The following is a 23,980-nucleotide window of genomic DNA, read 5'->3' as shown; positions in this document are numbered from 1 at the left end:
TAACTTACTTGAACAAGAACCATATTCTCTTAACTACTGTTAACACCCATTTAACAGATGCACGTTCCTCCCTGACTAATCCCCATCAGAAGTCCTCACAATTACAGAATCGTAGGGCTAGAGAGCATCTTTTCTATCACTGAATCTAACCAGGTAAGTTAGAGGCACAAAGAACTGTGGGCCATCCGAGGTCACAGCTAACCAGGGCAGAGCAGAGGGGTGGTCTCAGGGGCTCCGTCCGTACCGTAATGACCTCTTGAAAAGGAAGCACCAGTGCTCAGTGCATAGCCCTGAGACATGCCTGCACAGGTCCCTAAGGGGTCAGGGACAAGGCCAGCCCATCCTCCGTGGCGGTGGACAGCCCATGATGGTGGGCATGCAATCACCAGGAGGAGGTCTTCTGGGGACACACGCAGCAGCTGGAACCAATGAACTAAAGCAGGAATTCAAATGCCACATAAAAGAAGAAACACCTTTCTGGAGGCATCACAGAGCTGTTGAGGCAACCAGGATTTGAGATGCAAGATCCTGGGGAGAAGGGAACCCCGAAACAGTAAGCCTCCCTCCGACAGAGCATTTGCAGTTTTTGGAGTAAAAGCGAGAGGCAAAGAAGCCAGCAGAGCTGTTGGCAACCACCAAGCAGGTGAGACGAAATATAGTTTAGGACTGCCAAGGCAGCCAGGGCTTGAGGGACCAGGATTCCAAGAGAACGGAGAGGCAAAGAACTAAGCCTGATATTCACCCGTTTTTCCTTAAAGTCATTTGCCAAATTCCTAAGCAGAGAAAAGAAGCTGAGAGTTTAAGAAAGTCACTAAATTGCAGAACTGAGGTCTCTGCAGTCTCATGGTGCTGAGGAGACAGAGTCAGGGAGTCAAGGACAGCTAGCAAGGAGGGGCCTAAATGACACCCCAGGCTCAGATGGGACCACTGAAGGGCCACGCCTAGATTTCAGGATGAACCTCCAACTGCACAAAAGCTGCAGCTCAGCCTCAGGTCCGTTCAGTGCCTGCCTGCAGCAAGGTGACCCGCCACCGCTCTGGAGGACAGGGCCCCAACAATTTCCTAAATGCTGACATTTCAACCAAAGATGACCAGGTATTCCAGGAGAAAAAAGAAAGACAATAGGAGACTCACAGATAACCAGGAAGAATGATGACCCAGTCTTTAAAATTAATGTGATTGATACGTTTAAGAAAACAGATAACAAGAAGGAAAATTTCACCAGGGAATTAAAATCTACTAATGATGAAGCAAATGAAAACTCTAGAATTAAAAGATGCAATTTATGAAATTAAGAACATACTGGACACGACAGAAGAGGAGATTAAGGAACTAGGAAAAAAGGCCAGTAGAAAACATCCATACTGGAGCATAGAGAGAAGAAAAGAGACAGAAAATGGAGAAAAAAACATGTCAAAGATAAACGGGCATGGTCAAAAGCACAAAGGAACAGGAGTAGAGCAGAAAGGTAGGTAGTGGTTGAAGAACCACGATTTTATTTTATTTTTTTTAATGGTGGAAATAATTGAAAAGCCTAAAACCTAGGGCCATTCTAACAAATAACCAACAATTATTTGAGTGACACTCTGCCAGGCACTGTCAGGGAGACCAACCTAGATCCTCATGACGTGAAATTAGGAAGCTCTGATGCTTATGAATGTGGGAAAGCACTGACGAAAACAGTAAATATTAAAAAGGATATTAAATTATACACACATGTATATATGTAGTTATGTATGTATGGACAAGTGTGTTTAATACATTACAATAACTATCCAAAAAAAAACCTATGGAAAGAAGACACTGCAATAAGATATACCAAAATATTACAGATTTAAAAACAAAAAGAAACAATGGCCAGAATTTTCCAAAACTGACCAAAGTGTCAAGCTACGGTATTCAAGAAAGTGTTAAGAACTCCCCAAGCAGGATAATCATAAAGAAAACTGAAGACAAATCTTAAAAGCAATGGGGGTTGGGGAGCAAAATATTACCTTCAACAATAAGGGTATGAAAAATGACTTCTCTCCAGAAACCAGAAACAGCAGGCTCTTCAAAACCATATTCAGGTCCTAATGCCCAGAACTTGTTACTGTTACCTTATATGGCAAAAGAGGTGATGCAGTTAAGGATAGCAAGAGGAGGAGCTTACCTGGGTGAGCCCTAAATGCAATCACGGGTGTCCCTGTAAGTGGCAGATACACATGGCAGAGAAGATGGAGCAGAGGGAGTAAGATGCAGGTGCTGTGGTCACAGGCCAGGGAAGGCCAGCTGCCACCAGACCTGGAAGAGGCAAGGAAGGACCCGCCCCAGAGCCTCAGAGGGAGCCTGACTCTCCTAACACCAGATTTCAGTCCAGAGATGCTGAGTGGGACTTCTGGCCTCCGGGCTCTGAGACAAGTGTGTATTGTTTTCAGCCACATGGTTTGTGGTAATTTTGTTATGATGGCCCAAGGGAAATGAATGTATCATGAAAGCCAGGAGACAGTCAATAACACCTTTAAACTGATTAAATAAAACACCTGTCCATCTAAAACTCTATACTATCCCCAGTGAAAATCATCTTCAGAAATGATGGCGAAACGGACATTTTCAGACAAACTGAGAGACTTTATCAACAACAAACCTGTTCTACAAGACATACTGAAGGGAGGTGTTCAGCAGAAAGAAAACAAAATCAGAAGTAAACACATAACTGCAAGAAGGAATGAAGGGGGAAACGGACTTGGCCCAGTGGTTAGGGCGTCCGTCTACCACATGGGAGGTCTGCGGTTCAAACCCCAGGCCTCCTTGACCTGTGTGGAGCTGGCCCATGCGCAGCGCTGATGCGCGCAAGGAGTGCCGTGCCACGCAGGGGTGTCCCCTGCGTAGGGGAGCCCCACACGCAAGGAGTGCACCCGTAAGGAGAGCCACCCAGCATGAAAGAAAGCGCAGCCTGCCCAGGAATGGCGCCGCACACACTTCCCATGCTGCTAAGGACAACAGAAGCAGACAAAGAATCAAGACGCAGCAAAAAGACACAGGGAACAGACAACTGGGGGAGGGGGGGAATTAAATAAATAAATAAATCTTTTTAAAAAAAAGAAGGAATGAAGGGTAATGGAAAGAGTAAGTATAAGTGAACAGTTGGCCGGCAAATCAATAATACTCTCTTGTGTTTAAAGTATACATAGAATTATAATGCGAATACAAAAGGTGGGAAGGAGGTAAATGAAATTACAGTATTCTGATGATCTAGAATCTTTCCTTATAACTTATATCAGTAGTAAGTCAGCGATGCATGTTGTGTAGTCTACTGTAACCCCACAAAGGAATAAAATGAAAATGAATAACTTTAAAAACTAAGAGATGAGGAAAAGGGTGGGATGAAATAGCAAACATACTTGATTAATACAAAAAAAAAAAAACCCAAGAAGGGAAAAGAGGCAAGAAAAATAGAAAACAAATAGACAATAAATGTAAATCCAAATGTCTCAGTAATTACATTTCATGTAATGGATGAAATACTCTTATTGAGTGACCAGAACAATTACATGTATGTTCAGGCTGTGAAAACTCTCTATGTTGTTCATGTCTCAGTAAATGTTGTGTCCTTTTCTGTACATATATTTCAGTAGAATTTTTTAAAAAGACATATGGTCACAGTGGATTAAAAAAAAAAATCCATATGCTACTTGTAAGAGATATTTAAATATGAAAAGACAGGAAGAATTCAAAGTAAAAGGATGGGAAAAGATGACCCAGAAGAAAACTCGTAGAACTGAATCAGACAAAATAGATTTCAATGCAAGAAACATGACAGACCTAAAGACATTTCACAATGATAAAAGGGTCAATTTACCAGAAAGATATGTATTAATTTAAAATGTACTTAATGACAATTTCAAAAATTGTCATGCAAAATTGAAGGACTAAAAGGAAGATTTGACAAATGGCTGTTTTTCAAAGATATATACATATCTAGGACATACCCCAAATACACTGGAGATGGTGCCTGCGAGAGGGAAGAAGGGGACAGGGGAGAGCAGGCAGTGAGGAATGAAGGAAAACCCAAACGAGGGAGAAGCGTAGCCCTAGCCCTAACTGAGGTGCTGGCAAACTTTTCCTGTGAAGGGCACGGGAGTATGCATTTCAGACCAACGGCAAAGCTGAGCGAGACTGGGGTAACAGTCCCTTTCACATTTTATATTTAAAAACATAAAAACCACCCTTAGCTTGCAGGCATGGAAAAACAGGCAGGCAGACCTGGCCCCCGGGCTCTAGTCTTAACGGAGAGTAATGGGGAGCCCGGGACCCAGGGTGTGGGTAACTCCACTCTCTGAGCCCCAGGCCTCCATTTTAAACACAGAGGAGAAGGGACAGGAAAGGGAGGGAAGAAGGAAGCCACCCCCCTTCTGTTCCCAGTGGCCCCTGCCTGCCCTTCCCCTGCACGCCATGCCTGCCCTGCACCATGCCCGCCATGCCCCGTGCCCATCCTGCCCCTGCCCACCCTGCACCGTGCCCACCCTGCCTGGCTGGCACACATCCTAGGGCTACAGGCCAAAATCAGAGCAGCCTTGGGAAGGGCCTGCTTTACAGGACAAATGCACCCTCCCCTCGAGGCCGTCTGCCAGGGTCCACCTGACCTTCCCTGATACTTGACACCAAGGACCTGCGGAGATGGGTGGCCCTGGGTCACCACCAAGCAGCCTGAAATGCAGCCATTCTGGAAGCAACGTCCCTGAGCAGAGACTGCTTTTGGCCTCCCCACTGCCCATCTTTGTCTCTCCCTTACTAACAGGGTTTCCTGTAACGTTGAGGCCACAATGCACCCAGCCAAATCCCTCTTTTCCCATGTCCCTGGCAGATGAGAGTGGTCAGTGAGATACAAGTGGAAGCCACAGCATGGGGCTGTGATTTAAAGAGAGTTGTCAGGCAGAGGTCCAGCCTCCTTCCTGCCACCTGAAACAAAGACATGATGGCTAGAGCTGCAAGGACACACATGGTGACCACAGGGAAGCCCCAAGACCGGAGCCACACACTATGGGTGGCAAGCAAAATGATTATAGACTCTGAAAACTGCAGCGCCACCCAACCAACCCAGATGCCTGCCGCCAGCCTTCTTGCATTTGAAAGAAAAATAGACCCTGTCTTGCTTAAGCCACTGTCTTGAGGCTTAAGTGATAAACCTCAACCCAAATCCTGAGAGTCCACTGGAAAACCAAGTTTAGCCACTTGCCTTCAAAGAGTGGAATGGAGTCATTGGAAAAGGCGTCCAAGGCCAGGAGATCCCTCCCTTCTTTGGACCCACTGCGCTTGTGCTTATGTTTCCTTCGAAAGAAGGACCTGCGTGTGGCGGCCGACAGCGTCTTTGCAGCGTTGTTATCATCTTTGACTTCAGACATGCTGAGCCTCCTGGAGAATTCTTGGTCCATCCTGTGGCCGCAGAGAATGGCAGCGCTGGGCAAGGCCGCTGGGACCGTCTCCCTGCCCACACTGCTCAGTGAGGAAGGTGAGAGCCGACACAGGACCAGGCCTGTTCCAGGGCTCCCCTTTGCAGGTTTCATAGCTACTTCGCCCAGCCCACCACCGAGGACCCCTTCACCCACCTTTGCAGGGGGTTGCACAAACACCAGTGCTAGGGGCCAGCTCTTAGGAATTTCTACCACTTTCTACTCGGATCAGTGTCAAAGGAACTGCCACGAAAGCCCTCGCTTAATAGCATTTTCTTGAGCCTGTTTTCCTTCTTTTTTTTTTTTTTCAGGAGGTACTAGGGATTGAATCTGGGACCTTGTACATGGGAAGCAGGTGCTCAAACCTCTATGCTACAGCTGCTCCCCAGCTAAACAGCATTTAAAGTTATGCTTCCTGAGTCACCACTGTCTCTCTGCACAATTCTGATTTATGCCAGGGGCAGTTCCTTAGATAATTGATCTTGGCCAACCAGAGGCGGGAACGAGCAGCTTAGCCCTCCCCACAGCCCAGGCCCCTGCCCTTCATCCCTGGGACAGCTCCGTGGCTGGCGGCCCACTCTGCCCCTGCCCGAACCCCCGGCCCGGGGCTGGAGAAGACATACACATATTTGCTGGGAATCTGCCCGCGCTGGATCTTCTGGGCGTTCTTGTCCAGCTGCCAGGCCATCCAGTAGCCAAACGTGCCCTGGGGCAAGGTGTCATCAATATAGAGGATGTCATCCTTCTTAAAGCTCAGCTCATGCTCCACCTCTGCCAGCCGGTCGTACAGGGCCCTGGGTGGGTTGAGGATGCGATCAGGGGGAGCTGCACCCTGAAGGAGCCACCCCCCAAGACTGCTCTCCTGCACTGTGCTTCCCCCAGACCAAAAAGTCATTCCAGAAACTGGAGCTGGGTCTTCCCACTCTGCAGCAGCTCCCCGAAGGTGGGCGCCCATGCTCTGCACAGGAGGACGAAGGTGGTGCCTTCCCCTAGGACTAGGGCAGCACCGTCTCCTTCAGACTGAGAACTTCTGGCCAAGACCTGAGGCCCTGCCCTTCCCTTCCAAATGGGTCTTCTTGCATGCCTTCCCTCCTGAAGGCAAGGGCCATGGTTCCTACAGACTGGAGACCCCGCAAGATGGAAACAGGCCATGGAGACAGGGAAATGCACCACATGGTACTTCACGAGCAGTGGTTCTTAATTTTGGGGGGGGTCTCAGATCTGAGGGATCATGAAGAAAGCTAAAAGTCCCTCCCAGGAAATGCTTAATCCTGTGTCTGCAACCACATCATGTCACAAGGCACCCCAATGTCCACATGCACACTGCTGGGCAAGACGGGAAGGGGAGGGGGGCAGACCAGAGGGAAAGGGGGATCTGTGGCCTCCAAATCCCCCCAGGCCCTAAGCCCCAAATAAGGAAGCCCACCTGCTCCTCAAAGCCCACAAGGGTGTTTCGAAGTCACGAGCACCGTGCTGTGACTTGCAGATCAGGGGGTCAAGTAACAGCTACCACGGCCCTACCCTTAGGAGGCAGGAAGCACAGGGGCACTGATGAGGAATGGAGCACCACTGGAGGCCCCTCCCCTGGCCCTGACCCCCCAGGCCCGGCACCTGATGTAGAAGCTGTCACCAGGCAGGCCCTTGATCCTGGTGAACTCCTCGGGCCGGTACTGCACCTTCAGGCGGACACTGTCCTTGGGCTTCAGCATCTCCACGTAGACCTCCTCCACCATCTTGCTCCAGACGTCCAGGGAGCCGTACTGCCTGGGGATGAGGGGGGTTGGGGTCAGAAGGGCAGAAACCAGGGGGCGGCCTGGATAGCCAGGAGAGGCCAGTGTGGCGAAGAGGCAGAGAACCGACATCCCCCTACCTGGGAGCCCCCCTGCCTCCCCTCTGGAGGAAGGGCTGAATCCTTGGGGTCTCCCCCAGTGCCCAGGAAAAGCCACGTTCGAGTCCTCGTGCAAGTATGAGATATTCGAAATACAGCACTCCCTCTCGTTGCACTTGAACCTTTAAATATCTATGCACCAACTCTTCATCAAAAGGGGACCCTGTGCAGGGGAGGTACAACTCTCCCCGTCAAATCTGAGGCTGCTGCGCACAAGAGCAGAGCATCTTCTCCTGGATCCCCACAGCCAGGCTGGGGGGCTCCACCCACAGCTTCTCAGAGGCCTGCCCGGTTTCCCAGGGGTCTACCCAGAGGGTCTATGCAGTACCCTGAGTTTATGAGGGTTTAAAATAAAATCACCCAGGGGTCACCCGGCATCAAATCTGCGCTGTCTGTCCCCAGGGCCATCTGAGACAGACCCCCAGGGTGCAGCTAAGGACTCACCTCGAGGAGGAGGTCCCCTGGCACGAGGCCGTCGGGACCCCTGGCAGGGCTGTCATCCTCCACCTCGGCCACAAACACCCCGTGCAGGTTCCCGCCACATAAGTGCACCCCGAGCTCCAGCTGAGACTTTTTGATGAAGATGACTCGCGGCTCTGGGGTCTTCTTGTTGGCATCTCCCACCATCCTTTCGGGAAGAAAAACGAAGTTGCTCGATCACGCACAGATGGGGAGGCGGGCACGGGCAAGTCAGAACTGCGGCTGATCCGGACCCGGGCTCTACTTGCCTCACGGTCTCCCGCCTCCCCCTGCCACCCTCCTGCAGCCTTTCAACTGCGCCACTGAGCCTGTGCCCAGGACCACCGCCCTCTAAACCAGGCGCTCCCTGGGGGTGAAACTGCTCTGACGGCCCCAACCCAGAGCCTGATAAACAAGTGAGGGATAAAAGGAAAAGAGAGAGGAGAGGTGGGGCAGAGAGGGAGTCAATGGGAAAATGAGAAAAAAGAAGGGGGGGAGGAAAAGAGCGGCTATGGCATGCACCTCCCCGCCCCTACCAACACCAAAGACCCAGTGTGTGGCTGGGGTGGCTGGGGTGGCTGGCAGCTGGGGTGGGGACGCAGCAGCTGGGGGGTGGGGAGGGCTGGCAGCAGCCCCAGGCCCACGCGCTCAGAGGAAGAGCTGGGGCTCACAAGGAACCCCCGCCTGGCTGCCCGCACAAAGGGAGGGCTCCCAGCCCGTGCCGGCTGGCTGACCTGGAGCTGGGCATGCTCTGCTTGCACGGGGGCGTGCCAGGGTCCTCGTTCTGCTCCATCAGGGGATCGATGGCAGAGGCGTGTTCCGGGGTGGTGGCACCGCTTCCCTGGAGCGTGGAGTGGGTGCTCGCAGGGTCCAGGTGGGAACTGGAGCGGGGAGGGGCAGGGAGAATGAGGGGCAGCCACCCAGAGCCACACCCCTCCAGTGACAACACGGGTCCTAAGGGGGGATGGGGTCCACATGGGTCCTACCCCAAAGCCCAAGGAGATGCAGGTGCCTCGGAGCTTGGACGCGTGTGGCCGGTCACCTGCAGGAGGCGCCGGTCCACCTCTCCCCTACCCAGGGCCCACTATGTCCTCAACCCCGAGGTCCTCTCAGACCACCTCTGGCCTGATGCCTGCAGCACCCCGGTGACACGTGAATTCTCTGTCCCTTTTCCTTGGCTCATGTCTCGACCCCCCACTAAGCTGCAACGTGCTAGGCTACTGGAACCCTGTCTCCCCCTTCTCTCACCTGCCCCATGGCCCACAGCCCGGGGTAAGACACAGGCAGGGGTGCAGGGTCTGCTCAGGACAGAGTGTGCCTGAGAATCCCGCCCTGGGCTTCAGCCTCTGGCTACCCAGTGCGACCCTGGCCCACAGTTAACTCACCCAGTGTCAGGAGGAGACATGTCCCTTTAAATGTCTCTCTCATCCAAAATCTAGGCTGGTCAACTCTCCTCCTCCCAGGAGTGGGAGGCCCAGGAGATGCAGCTGGTAGCCCTGCTCTCCAGCAGCTAGCCCATCCCGCCCACTCCCCAGCCCACAGTCCAGGGCCTCCAGCCTCACCTGGAGCGTGAGTGGCTGCCCAGCTGGTGCATGTGTGGGTTGTACTGGGCCAGGATGGTGACAGTGTCGCACTGCTGCCCGATGATGAGCCGGGCCTGCTGCTCCGTGGCACTCCACAGGTTTATGCCATTGAACTGGGGAGACACCCACAAAGGGCTGGGGACAGGATGTGGGGGGCGGGCTGGGCAACAGGGACATGGGGGGTGGGCTGGGGGATGGGCACATGGATGTGGGGGGAGAGCTGGGGGACAGGCACTTGGGGTGCAGGCTGGGGGATGGGGATGGGGACGTGGATGTGGGGTGCAGGCTGGAGGATGGGGATGGGGATGTGGGGGGTAGGCTGGCAGATGGGGAGGAGAGGAGGCTGAGGAGGAGAGGAGGGCGAGGAGGAGAATGCTGCCACGAACATGCTACGGAGGGCAGCCCTCTCTCACCTCAAGTAACTGATCTCCGTACTCCAGGCCGGCCTGGTGGGCAATGCTTCCCCCGGTCACCTTGGAGACGTAGATCCCACCCTTCTCACCACTCACGATGGAGATCCCCAGAGGTTCCAGGCTCTTGTGCACCTTGACGTGGCATGGCTCCTCCACGTAAGGCCTTGGAAGAGAGCCAGCAGTTTGGGGGACTCAGATCCAAAGAGTTCTGGGGAAGGGTCTGTGCTCAGGCATGCAACTGGGCTATGCAGAAGAGGCCAGGGAGCACGGGTGCTCCTGGGGTGACACAGGCGGGTGGAGGAGTGGCTACCCCAACTCTCTCATGACAAATGATGCACGTTCCTGCTACCTCATGTAATGTGAACATGGCAGCAATGGACACCAAAGCACCCCATCCCAGAGACACGAGAACGGTCCGTGTGAACTATAAACACTGATACATGCAGGGGAAAACCCTGAGATTCTCCACGTGAGCCGAGCTGCCTCACACAGTATGCAATTTACAAACTCCAGCAGGGTTCCAAGAACCCCTTCCTGGGAAAAGAGATGGCTTCTGGGGTGACAGTCCCTTGAGGAAAGACAGTATAAAATATCAGTTTTTATATTTATTGGCTACCCAGGGTGACGCAAATTGATCATGGCCCCCTTTAGAAGGCTTGGGTTTGCAGCGGCAGTCGGCATGGAAGCCATGGAAAGACCATGCACTCGCTGCACCCCTGGGGAGCTGCCCCCCGTGCCCAGGGGCACGGGGGAGAAGGACCTGGGCCCGGCAGCCACAGGCAGTCTCAGAAGAGGTCTGTGGTGGTACGGATCGCAGGAGAGCTGAGATTACACCTCTACCACGGCCATTCCCCCGGCGCCCTGCAGCGCTTCCCTCAGCCTCCCCAGCTCAGACCAGGCCTGGTCCGTGGCCAGGTCGTCTCCATGACTCAACCTGCATCCAAACGCAGACGGTTTAGAGGTGCAAGACCTCAGAGAGCAGCCGCCCCCAAGAGGAGGTGCTCCAGCCAGGGACACCACAGTCCTCCCTTAACACGCCACCCTCTGTGCCACTTCTAACCAGTACCCTTTCCTCAAAAGAGAAAAGGACAACTGTAAAATAACAGCCATTCAACAGAAGCCATGGAGCCGTCACAACTGATGAATCGATCACGACAACTCCTCTGGAAAGACGAACAGGACACACTGGGAAACGAGAAGGCAGGTCCGTACAGCACAATTCCACTTCCACAAATGTGCACGAGCAAACTTACATGTATGCACACGCATGACGACATCACAGAAGACCACCAACATGTTAACAAAGTGGACCTCTGAGTGAGGGCATGTGTGGTGATTTTGCTTGTTAATCTTCTGATTTTAATTTTTTAACATAAGCACAATTAATTTTTCTCAGGATAATGAGGTTGCATTTTTGTGAGTGGTTAAAACACTATTTCCTTGAAATCTTGTTCATTTTTTTAAGGTTCCTTTTAAATAGGTTTATAAAGTATACTTCATGTGACAAGGAGCTTAGAGTAAGTAAAAGATGTGACTATGTATAACAAATAAATAATGAAACAGGAATAAAATACACAGACACACACATCACAAACAGCAGTTATCAAATCTCTGGTTGATGAGATTAGTTTTTTCCTTCTCTCAGGAAAAAAAGGATTATTTTAAATAAGTGTTCTCTACTCTGATGACTTGTGTTTTTGTCCAATTTTCTATGAGTAGTTATATGACAGTATGCTTCAAAATCAGGGGTAAAAAGGATTTTTTTAGGAGGTACCAGAGACTGAACCCAGGACCTCATACGTGGGAAGTGGGTGAGCTACATCCGCTCCCCAGGATTATTTTTCACATGTGTTGTCTGCTCTGGTTGCTCGTGTTTTCACATTTCTCTGATGAGGCCGTAAGCTCACGACACTTGTGTCCTTCCCAGTGGAGTCCCCAGCTCTCTGCACAGCACAGGGAGCGAAGGGATTACTGGACTGCGACCCGACAAAACCCCCTCTACTTCTAAGGACGCACTGACTTCAGGGGAAGGTCTTGGTCTCGCAATGACCAGAGCCGGGGTCGAGAACCTCCAGCCCCGGCCCCACGCCTGCAGGCCGTGTCCCTGTGTGCACACATGGGAAATCCCCGTGGGTGAGGACCGGCCCTCCCCGTGGACTCACACTGTCCCCTAACGGGCCAGGCGCTGGTAAATGGGGACACACCCCTCTCCCAGGCTCTTGGGCTGTTTGACGAGGTCACGCTTTCGAATCAAACACGAGATTTTCTTAACGGAGCCGCCCTCCCCGACCCTGCTGGCAAAGGTCACTTTTGAGGCTCACGGCTACAGAGGGTCTTCAGCTTTTTGGTCTCGCCTGGACAAGGGCAGCTGTGTTCTTTTTTACGTGATTAAATAAAGGCAAGTTCAAGTTTAATGAGATGGCCTAAAGACCCACACTCTGGACAGAACCTTCTAAATGTAAACACGATCCACCAAATCCCATTTGGAGGAACGACAGAGGGGGACGAGGTGTGTGTGGGCAGCGTGTCTGGAGGGGAGTACGGACTCATAGACGGGGCGGCCTCGGACAGACATGAGGCCTACAGTGAACCTAAGAGCGAAGCAGGGACTGGCCTGCACTTAAAATGAAACCACAGCTGGCTTAGCTGTACATTGAGGCTTTATATTCTTTCTTTGCCCCTTTATGTATATTTCACAATAAAAGGTAGAAATAATAATAACCGAGAGCTATAGCTGTTCTGGGACCAAAGAACAAGGCAAAGAGTGAATCCCAACGCCCACTGCTAAGACGTGACACAGACAAAACACTACAACTTTCCAGCCTCAGTTTTCTCATTTGCAAAATGGGGCTAATGACAATCATAACGTCACTCACACTGGGGTTAGTGTGAGGCTCTCACGACTTAATACACTCACGGTGTTTACACAGAGCGACAGCCGTGGCCGTGGAGCCACCATCGGGCTCATGTCCAGCACCCTCCCTGCAGGCCCGCCGCGCCCCGTGGCACTCCGTGGAAGGAGCCCACCCTGTTCCTTGCCTTGTCACCTACACGTGCCCACCCCTGGGGGCACAGCAGGCTGGGCTACAGCTCCCACATCCCAAGGCCCCGTGGGTGGCACTAGGGACGCACCAGAGCAAGACGCGACCGAGCACCAGCGGAACCAAAACCCAGGTGGCCCAGTCCTGGGATCAAATAACAACGGAGCCCGCCAACCCCTGCTGTGCGCGCCCATGAGCCCCCGCTGCGGGATGCGTCGCCCACCAGTGTGGCCGTGACACAGAGCCCAGGCGGTCCTCACCGGTCCTTCCTGTGCTCCCCGAGGGACGCGGGGTTGACTGCGATCCTTGGCAGCATGGAGGCCAAGGCCTGGGACTGGCTCCAAGAAGACAGGGTGTCAACGTTCAGGGGCGACCGAGGCAGCGTGCTGCACTCAGAATGCGACAGGGAACCTGCAAGAGAGCGTGGGAGCTCGTGGGCCACCATCATCTCTGGGGGCCCCGGCTGCCACGGCCAGGAGGAGGACGTGCCCCTGCCGCTGCGCGCCGCGGGGCCTGACCGCGCCGCAGGGCCTGGGTCCATCCCAAGTCGCCAAGCCCAGGGCTGACTCGGCAAACGCTGATCAACGGAAGCAGGTGCAAGTTATCAGCTGTACCCAGACACTCAACAGTGAGGAGAAAGGGAAAGAGCAGGGCTGGCACGGAGGGGGCTGCGAGAGGCGCCTACCTCGATCAGAGCCCATGACAGACCGGGGGTATCGGGGCGTCAACGGGATTTTAATGCGTTCCGCCTTGTACTGCAAGTTACTCGAAGACCCTAGAGTTCCAAGGGGATGAAACTTTAGTCCTACGATTAAACACCAGCCCTCACCACCAATTTGGAAGACCAGAGAGATGTACAATCACAACAAAAACTCTGAGGTGAGCCTTGCCATTCACCCCCTAGAGGTCTAAATGAGAGGAGATGGAGAAAGATAGGCGCTGAGCCCCTGTCCTTGAACAAGCCACACAGCCGACGGCCACTCCAGATGGGACCGCACAGGCAGGGACAGTGACCCAAGCCATGCAGCGGCCGCTCCGTCTTCTCTCCCCAACACCGTGAACCACCCCCTCAGGGAGTCTAGGGGGGACCTGCGAGACCCTACGTGGGGCTACAGTCCCCACAAGTGGACAGCAGTATGCCTCCCCCAGGTCGCGTGCAAGCTTGGGCGCCCAGAGCGAGGCTCCCTGGCCACGGGATTCCTCTGGAGCTACTGCAGCAGGAAGGCAGCAGGGTCACTGAAGGAAGCGAAGAGACACGGGGAGCGGCTCTGAGCGGGGCGGGGTGGGACCGGCCCGCAGGGCTGCGTGGAATTGAGCCAGCCTCCATGGGGGGCGGGCGAAGGCAGCGGGGAGCAGGCCACCAGGAGGCTCTGCCCACAGGGAAGGGGGAGGTAAGCGAGGGCGGGGGCCAGGCGACAGCAGCTGGCGCGGTTACCGAGGCGGGCGCTGGAGGGCAGCGAGTTGGAGCTGTGGGAGGCCCTCATCTCAGGGTCGTCACTGCAGACCCAGGGGCTCAGGTCCAGGCTCAGACGTCCTTGGTGCTGGACACTGGAGAGAACGAGAGGGGCGAGGGGGCTCAGGGAGGAAGGCCCGAGCGGGGCGCCCGGGGAAGACGTGCGCGCGATGGGCGTCACCGACACCCCCTGGGCTGGCAGAGAGCGGCCCGTGGCCCTGGGACTCTGCTGCTCACGGGCAAACCGCTCCCGGGCAGAGGGCCCCTCGAGCAGCACAGAGGGCCACACAGCCGGAGCCGCCAGCCAAGTGCACTTCAGCCAGGGCTCCCGTGAAAAGGGGACTTCCGTATGGGAAAAGAGGGACTCCCGAAGCCGGCGGGCTCAGGTGGCTGGAACCACTCCTCCGAGGATGTGGGCCAGGAGAGGCTGGCCCGGAGAGGGGGCTCTGTGCCTTGTTCAAAGGGCATGGCAGGTCACAGAAGAGGGGCTGGCCTGAGCGCAACCCAGGGACGGCTCCTTCCAGCTGTGCAGAGAGGACGCCTCTTGCTTATGCCCTCCCTCCCACAGACCCCACCAGACCTGGGACAAAATCCAAACCTTTGCTTTCAGGCCCCTATGACCTGTGACCCCCTCCTGAGCCACCGTCCCCTGCCACACTCCAATCACTCTGCCCCCTAAGCCAGCGCACTGCCTGCTACCCCCCACCCTCAGCCCAGGCACCTACCTCTCTGCTCCCCCGGGGTGCTCCCCAGTCTTGGGACAGCCAGCCTCCCCTCCCGCCTCGCAGTCACTGCAGCACCCCCCCATCAGGTGGCCCGCCCCTGCCTTCAAGTAACAGTCCAGCCTGTTGCCCTGTTTTCCCGTCTCCAGAGCCACCAACCTACCTGCATCCCCACACGTGAACACAGAGCACTGCTGGGCCAGCAAGCTCATCCTTCAGTGCCCCGCTGCATCCCCTTGAAACTAGAACAGTCTGTGGCATCTAGGAGGTGCTCAGTAAATACTTGTCAAATAACTAGATGAATGAGCCCAAGAGTGGCCTCGACCCAGCCCCCTCCTATGCAGCCATCTCCTCCTCCATGACAGGGTCAGTGCTGGCACTTAGCGCACAAACACGCTGTGGACACAAAGCCAGACCTGTAGGGAGGTCTGAGCCTCTGTGGGGTTCAAGAGCTTTACAGACCCCGTGCTGGTGGAGGGAGGGGCCACCTTTAAAGTGCACCTTCCAGGGGACCCCAGGCTGCTCTAAGCCCCTTCCTGGCCAAACTGCCCATGAGCTCTGGGTGCCCGGCAGCCCGGGTAGGCTTGGACAGCAGGGGAGCCAGGGAGGCGTGGGGGGGCTCGCATACCTGGGGTGCAAACCCTGGGGGCCGAGCTCTCTGGGGACGGGCAGGGAGCTGCAGGGGCTGAGCCTGTGGCTGCGCACGGTGTAGATGGGGTTCCTCAGGATGGAGCTCAGGGTGGTGCTCGGTGTCACGCTCCGGGGGATGGTGCCTGGAAAGGGTCTGGGTGAGAACCACTGCCCCAGAGCCTCCCGTCGGCCCCGCACCTGGCCCCTGGCCCTGAGCACCACCAAGAAGCTGCAGAGTAATTTGGGGAAAGGACTCACAAGTCCAAAAGGGCGCCAGCTGCCAATCCGCTACCCAGCAAAGAGCTACCTGCCTTTCTCCACCGGTAAAACGGACAAACCCACTTTAATGCTTCCACTTCCCGGCTCGCACGGGGGATAAAGTGCTTTGAGAAACAACTGTCACCGATGCCAAACAAAACATCACAGGCAGGGACCACCTCCAGTTCTTCAGGCCATAAGCCAACGCCCCCCACCCTCCCAAGTCTGGGCAGACCCATGCGACCACACGGACCTCTGCCCCCACCCGCCTCATCAACTCACCCACAGACGCCCTGCAGGGGTAGAGCAGGGGGTTGCCGTGCCAACCGGAATGGCCTGGAGAGTAAGGGGACCACTCTGGGAGCTCTGGGGAGAGGTCACCACCTGCCGGGACACACTTCTGACCCTGAGGAAAAAAAGGCAAGAGGTGACTGCTGGAAGCAGGCAGCGACGTGGGCGCGCCTGAAAGCTGACGTCTGCCCGGGAGCTCCTCCCGACACCAAGGCGCTGCTCGTTCACGTTGTGCCGACATTAACAGAAAGGCAAGAGCTTCCCTTAAAACCAATTCAGAAGAAAACCAGAGACAGAATCCCTGTTCTTTCAAATAAAGAGGGTTTATGTGTAGAAATGGTGAGAACACGGGTGCTTCCGACACACAGTCACAACCTGGCTAGCACCGTGTCGTGCTTCCTGTCCGCCAGGAGCGGCACAGCTTCCCTGAATGCTGCCCACCACCTGTGGCATTCTCTTCCTTCTGGAAATGACTACAGCACACACCAAAACAACCACACTATCCCGGGCTGGCTGACCAGGTACGCCGGCCTGTCTCCCTAAACCTTTCAAGGCAAGTCTGCGCCACCGTGTTTTCTCGCAGATGCTCAAAAGCTGTTTGAATAAGCAACTCAAATGCTACTCCTAAGAAAGGGCTCCTCTTTTAGCTCCACATTCCCACCTCCCATTGGGACTGCTTCCCCCCCCACCTCCTCCACCCCTTTCCCTCCCCTCGGGCGAAGGAGCCAGGGCTAAGCAAGCTTGGGGACCTGGTGCAGGATGCCTTGGTGTGGCTCTCGACTGCTATGACCCCCCATTCCCACCAGGCCCCACTCCCAGGCAGAGCTCTACCTCCAGGAACGGAGCGGGAATGACCACCGGGGCAAGTTTGGGCCGAAAACTGGGAGCAGACTTGGGTCTGCGGCGCTTCTGGCCCAGCTCGTCAGTCTTCTGGGAGGTGAGGTCCTCGTCACAGGACTTCTTGGCCGGCAGGTAGGAGGAGTCCCCATCGCCTTCAGGGTAGTAGCTGGAGGCGATGCGGACCTTCACCTTGCGAGGGGGCGAAGTGCATGTGGGCTTCCCGGGGTCCACGCCAGGGGGCAGGGCCACCGGGGGGCTGGTGGAAGGGGAGCTGCCCACCAGAGTGGCCTCTGACTCGGAGCTGGTCTCCAGTCTGTGCTGAAACTTCATGGAGTCGCTCCTCCTGGGAGGTTTTGGGGGTGTCAGAGGCCCCACTCTCTTGGAGGCCTGGGGAGAGTGAGCAGGGACGGGGAGAAGGTAGTCTATCTTGGGGGGTGTCTGGGGCATTTGAACATGTTCAGGTCAAAGATGAACTTTCTTTGCTTTGGCTTCTTGTACACAGAGAGCTTCTCGGGCTCCACCATGGAGCTGAGCACGGCCTTGGGTCATATCCCGCCACTGTTGGAGCTCTCGGGCTCTGCCTTATCCAGGGGGGCCTCGGACATTCCGCAAGGGCCCGCCTCTGTCTCAAAGGGCAGCAGGGGCAGCCGGCTGCACACATCCACCAGCCCATAGCCACGCTCCCCGGAGAGGTCCGAGCGGAAGGAACTGGGGCTATGCTCCGTGGCGCCTGGGCAGGCCTGCGGGGAGCCCGGGAAGGGCCCCCCAGGGAACGGCTTGTGCAGGAAGGAGCCGCTGCCCCCAGGGGGGCCTGGCTCCTTCCTGTCCTCCAGCCTGTCCACGGAGAAGATGTCTGTCTGCGTGGAGTTGTTGTGCTGCATCAAGTTCCGTTTATTGTAAGCCTGGACCTTGGGGCCCTGAGCTCAGAAACTCAACATCTTATCCAAGTCCTTGATATTTTCAAAGATGTTCTGGCCGTTCCATGAGGAGCTCTGAGGGAACACCTAAAGCAGAGGAGTGAGAGCGAGGGAGATGAGACTGCAGGTCCTGAAATGGGCCATCCAAAGACCTAGAGGGGCTGATGCACACACCCGCATACACACTCACACACCCCCGTCTCCCTCTGGCAGGTGCGGCTTGCACCTGCAGTTCTCAGTCCTGGCTCCTTGGAACTCACATGAGCCACATGGTTCCTTTGAATCTGAGCACTTTCTGAATTTACCTGTACAACATCCTACACATTTTTTAAAAAATTATTAAACATAAAAGCAAAATTGCAGTGTTAAAAATACACTGCTCTTATCGAAACGGACAAGTAATTTTGTTCTATTATAAATTTTGCCAACTATGTAGAAAAATTAATAGGAAAGTACAATGAGCACCCATAAACCTACCATCTGGATTCAACATTTTACCAAGTTGTTTTTTCCTGTCTGAAAGGAAGTTGCAGATATGACATTTTACTCCAAACAACTTCAGCACATACCTCTCAAAATAAGGCTATTCCCTTACACAAGAAAATCATCTGAATAACTAGATATTATTATATGATAACATCATATTAGATGGTATTCAAATATACCCTACTGCCCCCAAAATATACTTTTGTATATAAATATACAGTTATAGCTGCTTTTTGTTTAAAGCCAGGATCCCGTCAGGGCTCACGCACGCCCTACATGTTGTGAAACAAGCTTCCGGCAATGCCGAGAAGTAGAGCTGGGGTCCGCAGAGCTGAGGCTTTGTCTGTGTCCCAGACAATGAGAGCAGAGCCAGGCACAGGGAGGGAGCCTCACCTTTAGGAGAGAGAGGGTCAAGGAGTCCTGGCAGCTCCGCAGCAGAGATTCACATTCATTCAGAGACTTGTTGTCCAGTGCAATGCCATTGATCTAGGACCAAACAGAGAGCCCGTCAAGCCCACCTGCAGGGCAGCCCCAGGCAGACCCCGGGCAGACCCCAGGCAGGGGCGTGGCCTGGCTGCCATCCTAGGGGAGCAGGCCTGGTTCTGTAAGGCCACACCTTCTGGAATGGGCAGATGAGAGAAAGCCGCTCAGTGGTAAGGCACAAGGAGCCAGGCAAAGGCTTCTGAGGCCAGTGAAACACACACCCTTAAAGTTACTCCAGGGAAAAGTGCCTGTCCGTCTGGGGCCAGAGCCCCAAAGATCTTAGGGGGTCATTTCTGTCCCTCCACTTCCTGCTGCATGATGCTGGACACAGCTCAGAGCTTCCAAGTCCCATTCCTTCATATTAAAAAATGGAAAATAAACTCAAACCCCTCCCAGAGGCAGTGAGGAGACTGTAAACACGGTTGCAAAAGACTTTGTAAACCGAAAGGAGCCACGTGAAATGAAGGCTCATCTCTCAACCCTTGTCCCTGAATCTCTGCCAACAGCCCTCCAGGCATGTCCAGACCTATTTTTTTTTTTTTTTTTGAGGTCCTGGAGCTGGGGATTGAACTCAGGACCTCAGGTGTGGGAAGCCGGTGCCCAACGACTGAACCAGACTGGTTCTCCTGAGTGCTTTGTTTGTTATTTTGCCCAGGGACCGAGCCCAGGACCTCCCTGGGCTTGTATGAGAAGCAGGTGCTCAACTGCTTGAGCCACATCCGCTCCCCCGATCTTTTTAAAAGGGCATGTGCAATGTGTGAATGGTTAAACAAACCGTGGTACTTTCATGCCATCAATTAACACTCGGCAATAAAAAGGAACAAACAGCCGATACACAGAGTACCCTGGATGGCTCTCAAAGGCATGAGGCTGAGTGGAAGGAGCCAATCTCAGAAGGTCACATACTGCAGTTCAACTGTACAACATTTTCAAAATGGCAAAATCACAGAGATGGAAACCAGATGAGTGGTTGCCAGGTTTAGGAATGGTGGGAGGGGAGGGCTGGCTGTTACTACAAAGGGTCAACTCGAGGGCGAGCTTTGTGCAGATGAACAGTTGTGTGTCTTGACTACACTCATGCTTCCATGCAACCACACATGCTGGAACGGCACAGAACCACACCTACACATCGTACAGCTGTCCACTCCCTGGTCGAGATGTTCTAGTTGTGTAAGATGTAGCCCTGGAGGGAGAATGGGTAAAGGATACATGGGAGCTCTCTAGGTTCTCTTTGCAATTTCCTGTGACTCTATAATTATTTCAAAATCAAGTTAAAAAAAAAAGTATATGCAAGGTGATTATCAAAGTGGAGGATTAATTTGGTTATTGCTCTCCTTGTAACTTTTCCACGACTTAACATTTTTCACAATGGTCATTTTAATATGCTTTTAAACCCCAGCTCAAAAGAAAATCTGAGAAAAACTGGCAAAGATGTGAAGCAGGGAGCTCTCTCATACACTGCAGGTGGGACTGAAAAGGCCAGGAGTGGGAAGATCCTATCAACTGCTAAATGCATAGGGCTCCTGGCCGAGCAGTAACACCAGGAATTTACCCCATCGTACACTTTCCAGGACAGCCTGGAGCCCTCTCCAGCAGTACTTGTAAAGACAAAGATGTCTTCAAAGGAATGCAGAGTGCTGCAGGCACTATAGAAAACAGTAAAGAAATTCCTCAAAGAGTTAAACAATGAATTACCATGACTCTACAACTGCTCTCCTAGGTATACACCTAAAAGACCTGACAACAGGGACACAAACAGATATTTAGACACATGTTCACAGCAGCATTACTCACTGTTAGCCAGAAGGTAGAAGCAATGCAAGTATCCATCAGCAGAGCAATGGGTAAACAAATGTGGTCTAGACATACAATGGAATATCCTTCAGCCATAAAAAGGAATGAAGTTCTGACTCATGCTACAACATGGGTGAACCTTGAAGACATCATGTTGAGTGAAATAAGCCAGACACAAAAGGACAGATATTGCAGGAGTCCTCTTATATGAAATATCTAGAATAAGCAAATTCCGAGGAACAGAAAGTAGATTACAGGTCACCAGGGCTGAGGTGAGGGGGTGGGGAGTTGTCTCAAGTGGGCACAGAGTTTCTGTTTGGGGTGAGGGGGGAAAAGTCTTGGTAGTGATGGTGGTGATGGCAGCACAACATTGTGAATATGATTAATGCCACTGACATGTACTTAAAAATATTAAAATAGGAAATCTTATATATGTTACCAACATATATATTTAATTTTTAGGGAAAAAAATGTCCTAACGACCATCAGGAAGGGACTGGTTCCACAGCTCGTGCTGCTGCCATCAAGGAACACCATGAAGTTAGCAAAACGGAGAGGCAGACCCGGACATGCAAGTGTGCAAGGACCTCCAAGCCACGCCGCTAGAAACTAAAAGCCAGGCTGACACCTGAGCATGCTCTGATCCCATCTGGATGAAAAGGCAGAGTGGGAAATACCCATGTTTTAAATATTTCTGCAAGAAAACTCAATCAACTGTTATCAGTGGCTGCCGTGGGAGGGAGGTTGGTAGATGCAGAGTCTGGAACTGGAGGAAGAGTTACTTTCACTGCCAGCACTACGACTGGAATTTTGTGGGTATATCATGAAAAAGTTTAAGACATTTTCAAGTTCAGAAAGTGAGTTTAAAATATTAAATGTGCATGCCCTATGACTCAGAGTAGAGTCGCCAGAGAGAGAATCGTGTACCCAAAGCAGCTATGCACACAGGTGACGTTTGGTGCAGAACTGTGTGCAATTGCAAAAACTGGAAACGATGCCTATGTCACCAGCAAGGGAGGGGGCTTTACATTACACATAATCCAACAGAACATCACTGAGGGGATAGAAATGAGGCTCGATATGGAAAGACAGCCACAATGTAGAGGGCAAATTGTAGAGTAACACAGTATGAGCTCACGTACTCAGAAAGAAACACACACCCACCAGAGCCCTGTACGTGCACACGTGGGTTTGTATAAGCACTTAGGGTCTGGGGGCACACCCAGCAAGTGGGGGCAGAGATTAGCTCTGGGAGCAGGACTGAAGGAAAGAGCCGGACCACTTTTCACTGTATGCATGTATCTATCACTTGAAGATTTTACAGCAAGTCTTACTTTGACAATAAAAAAATGAAACAAATAAAGGATATAATGTTTAGTATGAAAGATCCAAAAAGTTACACACCAATGACATCAACTTGTGAAAAAAAAGTTCTCCTAAATGTACATTCATGCATAGAATACAGGCTGCAGGGAAATTCATAAAAATGTTAAGGAAGCTTTTCTACAGGTGGTAGCTATACAAGTGACTTTTATTTCCTCCGTTTTCTGTATTTCTTAAGTTTCTAAAATAAATAGAAACACATCATCAAGACATCAGGATCAAAAATATTTTTTTTTTTAGAGGTACTGGGGATTGAACCTGGGACCATGGCAAGCAGGAGCTCAAACCACTGAGCTATACCCGCTCCCCCCAAAATTATTTTTAAATGTTCACACGGAGCAATGCCCAAGAACATTTCTTTCTCAAACCTTCCAACTGTAATTCAACTGTCTGTCTGCAGCGGGTCACCCTGGCCCTAACCTCGTCCCAGCAAGACTTACCGCCACAAACCTGTCTCCCACTGCAAGAGACCCTTCCTTGGCAGCGGGGCTCCCGGGTACCACGGCGGCGGCGTACACTCCATTCTCCAGGCTGATGCCACTGTCTGCAAGCACAAGGCAGACCGCAGTCACCGCCTGGCCTGGCCAGTCATGGTCCTGCCTCATCTTTGCTAACCAGACATCAAAAAGGGGGGTGCTGTCCAACTGCACCCTGCCCGAGCCGGCACCCTGCCCAGGTCAGGCCCCGGATGCAATGCACATCTGGTGAACTGAACCAAGCATGCAAAGGGAGACCAGCAAGACCAGAAGGGGAAGGCACGTGGGCAGCGCTGGAATGACATCCACGCCTTGCCCCTGCAACGAGACCCATCACCTGCCTGGAAGGAGGCGGCGCCCTGCCCCCTCTGCCGGCCCCTCTACCTTCGTGTCCACTTAGGTTGATGTGCAGTGGCGTGACCACCTTCCCACCCAGGGACTTGTGCCACCGCACGACCATGTTGATGGCCCCCCCTCTGTTGAGGAGTGCCTTGACCGCCTGCTTCTTGTCCTTGTTGATAAGATCCACATCGTTAATTCACAGCAGCCAGTCATTGACCCTGAGGAGGGGCAAAGCCAGGTCAGCACCCTCACCCACGCCGGACCACCTGTGCCTGTTTGGAAAGCGGGGACCCCGTGTACGTCCAGAAAGATTTCCTCTTCCCGGCACGTAATGGTTAAACTATTAGGTTGGTGCAAAAGTAACTGCAATTTTGCATTGCTGAAATTTGCCATTTGATACTGGAATACATTCTTAAGTAACTGTGGTTATGTTATACATCATTTTAATGTACATTTCTAGTTTTATGGTTTTTTGCTAATGACATTACTTGCTGTTTATTTTGTATTTATTTTGACTATGGAAATTATGTTAGAAAAAAAACAAATTCGAGTGATTTTCTTACTTGAGTTCAGAATGGGTTGTAAGGCAGCAAAGACAACTCACAACATGAACACCACACTTGGCCCAGCAACTGCTAACGAACATACAGTGCAGTGTTGGTTCAAGAAGTTTTGCAAAGGAGATGAGAACCTTGAAGATGAGGAGCATAGTGGCTGGCCACTGGAAGTTGACAACAACCATTTGAAGGCAATCGTCAAAGCTGATCCTCTTACAACTGTAAGAGAAGTTGCCGAAGAACTCAACGTTGACCGTTCTATAGTTGTTCAGCATTTGAAGCAAATTGGAAAGGTGAAAAAGCTTGATAAGTGGTGCCTCAAGAGCTAACCGAAATTCTAAAAAATCATCAAAGTGTCATCTTCTCCTTTTCTACGCAACAATAAGGAACCATTTCTCGATGGGATTGTGATGTGCAATGAAACGTGGATTATATATGACAACCAGGAATGACCAGCTCAGTGGTTGGACCAAGAAGCTCCAAAGCACTTCCCAAAGCCTAATTTGCACCAAAAAAGGTCATGGTCACTGTT

General features: G+C 52.7%; 1 protein-coding gene across 1 annotated transcript in view; it reads right to left on the bottom strand.

Moving 5' to 3' along the window:
- LOC101438880 (disks large homolog 5-like) overlaps positions 1-23,980 on the bottom strand; it is a 66,523-nt gene that overhangs the window by 7,270 nt on the left and 35,273 nt on the right. Inside the window, 17 exon segments of the mRNA XM_071215560.1 lie at positions 5,219-5,415; positions 6,056-6,226; positions 7,044-7,192; positions 7,765-7,948; positions 8,514-8,660; positions 9,342-9,475; positions 9,776-9,938; positions 13,077-13,227; positions 13,502-13,591; positions 14,252-14,364; positions 15,620-15,764; positions 16,162-16,285; positions 17,002-17,456; positions 17,459-18,014; positions 18,807-18,899; positions 22,514-22,617; positions 22,934-23,109. Of these exon segments, the coding sequence (XP_071071661.1) occupies positions 5,219-5,415; positions 6,056-6,226; positions 7,044-7,192; positions 7,765-7,948; positions 8,514-8,660; positions 9,342-9,475; positions 9,776-9,938; positions 13,077-13,227; positions 13,502-13,591; positions 14,252-14,364; positions 15,620-15,764; positions 16,162-16,285; positions 17,002-17,456; positions 17,459-18,014; positions 18,807-18,899; positions 22,514-22,617; positions 22,934-23,109 (3,152 nt within the window).

The sequence above is a fragment of the Dasypus novemcinctus genome, chromosome 6 (genome assembly GCF_030445035.2).
Source record: "Dasypus novemcinctus isolate mDasNov1 chromosome 6, mDasNov1.1.hap2, whole genome shotgun sequence".
Taxonomy (NCBI): domain Eukaryota; kingdom Metazoa; phylum Chordata; class Mammalia; order Cingulata; family Dasypodidae; genus Dasypus; species Dasypus novemcinctus.
Note: the sequence above shows the minus strand (reverse complement) of the source record. Positions and strands in the feature narration are given on the sequence as shown.